This window comes from Rhagoletis pomonella, unplaced genomic scaffold, assembly GCF_013731165.1.
Source record: "Rhagoletis pomonella isolate Grant_MI unplaced genomic scaffold, Rhpom_1.0 Rhpom_scaffold_07067, whole genome shotgun sequence".
In the NCBI taxonomy this organism is placed as follows: Eukaryota; Metazoa; Arthropoda; class Insecta; order Diptera; family Tephritidae; genus Rhagoletis; species Rhagoletis pomonella.
The window spans coordinates 4,771-7,661 of record NW_023465596.1 but is presented as its reverse complement, the minus strand read 5'-3'; the positions used below and the strand labels follow the sequence as shown (position 1 = coordinate 7,661).

General features: G+C 41.3%; 1 protein-coding gene across 1 annotated transcript; it reads right to left on the bottom strand.

Moving 5' to 3' along the window:
- Window positions 1-1,078: 1,078 nt before the first annotated feature.
- Window positions 1,079-2,426, bottom strand: LOC118755695 (the record flags this gene model as incomplete). The annotated part of the gene is made up of 1 exon (XM_036490517.1): window positions 1,079-2,426. A coding segment is annotated over exon 1 (1,261 nt), but the record flags the coding sequence as incomplete, so codon positions are not given.
- Window positions 2,427-2,891: the final 465 nt, after the last annotated feature.

Genomic DNA, 2,891 nt, shown 5'->3' with positions numbered 1-2,891 from the left:
ATATGGGTATAAGTAGCGAAATTTTACAAGATAAAGAATTTATCAAGTTTTAGATATTTATTGAATTCTCATTACTTGTAGCCTTATCGAAGTTTATCGAGTTATCGTAATGCATCGAGTTCTTTCAACTTACTGACTTATCGATAATTATTGACCTACTGAAATTGGTCCATTTATCGAATCGAAGTTTATGGAATTTTCAAAATATATCGATTTATCGAAACCTCAAGGCTATATAAGTTTATCGAGTTATTACTGCTTATCGAATTTTATCGTGTTAACAGAGAGCAACGAGTTATCGAAATTTTTTATAGCTCTCGAAAAATATGGAGCGTCAAAATTAAAAACTTATAAAGGTATCTATTTTTGAGTTATCGAAATTTATCGAGCCCTCTAATTTCAGAGTTTTCGAAATTAGTCGATTAATCGAATTTTGTTGAGTTATCCGATTTAGTGTTTTTGAAATTAATGGAATTATCGATATTTATCAATTTATTGAAATTTGTCGATAAACTGGAATGTATCGGATCAACTCTAAGTACTGCCGAAGTCCTTCAAAAATATAAAAAAATTTAGTCACGTTTTAGTTCAAAAGCAGAAGATTTTCAGGCTCCAAGGCTCTCAAAAACTAGGAAAACGGTAAAATTTTGACAGTTATTGGCACTTTAGTTATTATTTAATATTTTAAACATAAGACTGTTTGCCACTCCATGTCTTAGTAGTAAAGACTATATAAGCACGATCGGAGAAATAGGCCCTGTAAAGGACCTTCTCATCCAGTCAGCTCTGCGCCAGACTCAGAACAAAAAGTTAAATAAAGTAAGGTGTTGGACGCTTTCCCCATGTATGTATGTATTTGAGAACCTTGCCGCTATTAGCTACGCTTAAGTTGCTATGAAGAAGAAAACAAATATATTTCAGCCCAAGTGAACTCCGTATGACATGCTATTGAATGTATCAATGAACCAATAGGTCTAGAAATTCTTATTCTAACAGGCCTTTCTACTTATATGCATGCATATACGCAGTTGTGCACAGAAATATATAGATATATACCGAATTGTACAATTATACTTACTCGAACGGGTGATGCCCACAAAGATGATGGAAACCAAGAACACAGTGCGCTTCTTGATGGTAGTACGATCGAATATGGGCGGGAGTATTATACGCGCTAAAATATCTGTGATGGCCGTTATGGATAGGCAGAAGGCAACATCTGTTTTATTGTAGCCGAGATTGGCAAAAAAGAATGGCGTAACCATTTTGAAATTCATCTCGCCGACGTAGAAGATAGACAGTCCGAAAAGTATGTTTAAAAATATTTTATCACGCAATAAATCAACATCCATGAGATCAGCGAAACGTCGCCAAAAACCGGGCTTCTTCTCCATCTCCTTCTCCGGTGATTCTTCATATTGATCAGTCTCTGCAGGGCGCATTTTAATAAATGAATCGCGATGCGCATTCGCCATGCCACCCGTCGCAGTGTTGACACGCTTCAACTCGCGATCATTACGCTCAAACTCCTCATCGCCTACATTCATGTGCACCTGCAGTATGGAACCGGTGAAATCCATGTACGACAGATTCGATGTAACCGAATGTTTGCGATTGCGTAGCGTCGTATTCACATCTGAGTTAGACTGGCTAGTATTCACCGCCGATTGCACGCCGGCTAGCGACATTATACGTGGAAACGTGGGACGCTTTGGCATGCCTGTGCGCGTGCCATTCATTGTGTTCATCGCTATTTCAGAGTAATTCTTGCGCATATATTGCTGCTTGGAAAAGAGTAACGTGTTTAACTCAGGTAACGCGTCTTCTTCGTTGCCATCCTCCCGTATGACTTTAACGTCCGGTGTGGGTGGCGACACCGGCACCGTCATCATTTCCTCATCGATCACTTCATTGATCATATGCCACTTGGCGGGCTGCAAGAGCACAGCACCGACTGTGGAATTTAACGCGACACCAGCTAACATTAGCACAGCACCACGAAAACCGAACGCCTCGAGCAGAACACGTACCAGTTGTGGCATTATCAGCATACCCAAGGCTGTGCCAGCCATTGATAATCCAACAGCTTGTCCGCGTTTGTTTTTGAAGTAGTGATTAAGCGCGACAAAGGCGGCAGATGTGGAAAGACCGACGCCAATGCCGTTGATCACACTGTACGTACTGAGTATGTGTGTCATGCTGGCTGCGGGTGAGGTGGCCGCCAAGCCTATGCCGCATAATAATGAGCCGGCGATAGCCACCTTTCGGTACGAAAACTCCTTGAGTAGCGGTCCGACAAAGAGCCCTGAGAAATTCATGCACACATCGAGTGTGCTCATAATAACCGCAGCGCCGGTGGTGCCGACATCGAGATCGCGTAGCAAATCGCCGAAGAGCAGGCCGAATGAGGGCTCGATGGAACGGGTGGCCAACTGAAATGTATAGAAAATGAAAAGAAATTACATGTTATGAAAGTGAGACGCTTTTGTTTATATTACTTATCAAAGTATGTACTATGTATGTATGTATATATAATAATACTAGATTGGCTTCTACACATATGCTAGTGTTGGGCCCAGCTTATCCTCCAATTTGTGGCGTGCGCCTTGATGTTGTCACACAAAGGGGAGGGACCTACAGTTTTACGCCTACTCCGAACGGCGATTGTATTTTTATGAGAAACTGTTTTTCATGGCAGAAATAAACTCGAAGGAAGGGGCGACCGCTGTTAAGAAAAAACCTTTTTTCTATATTTTTTGCGTTGTTGCTTTGACCAGGGCTTGAACCGGGGTTCTTCGGAGTGGAAGCGCGCACTGCTAATCACTACACCGCAGCGGCCGCCATACATATATGTTCGTATAAAAGAATATCTGTTTAAGTATGTATATACA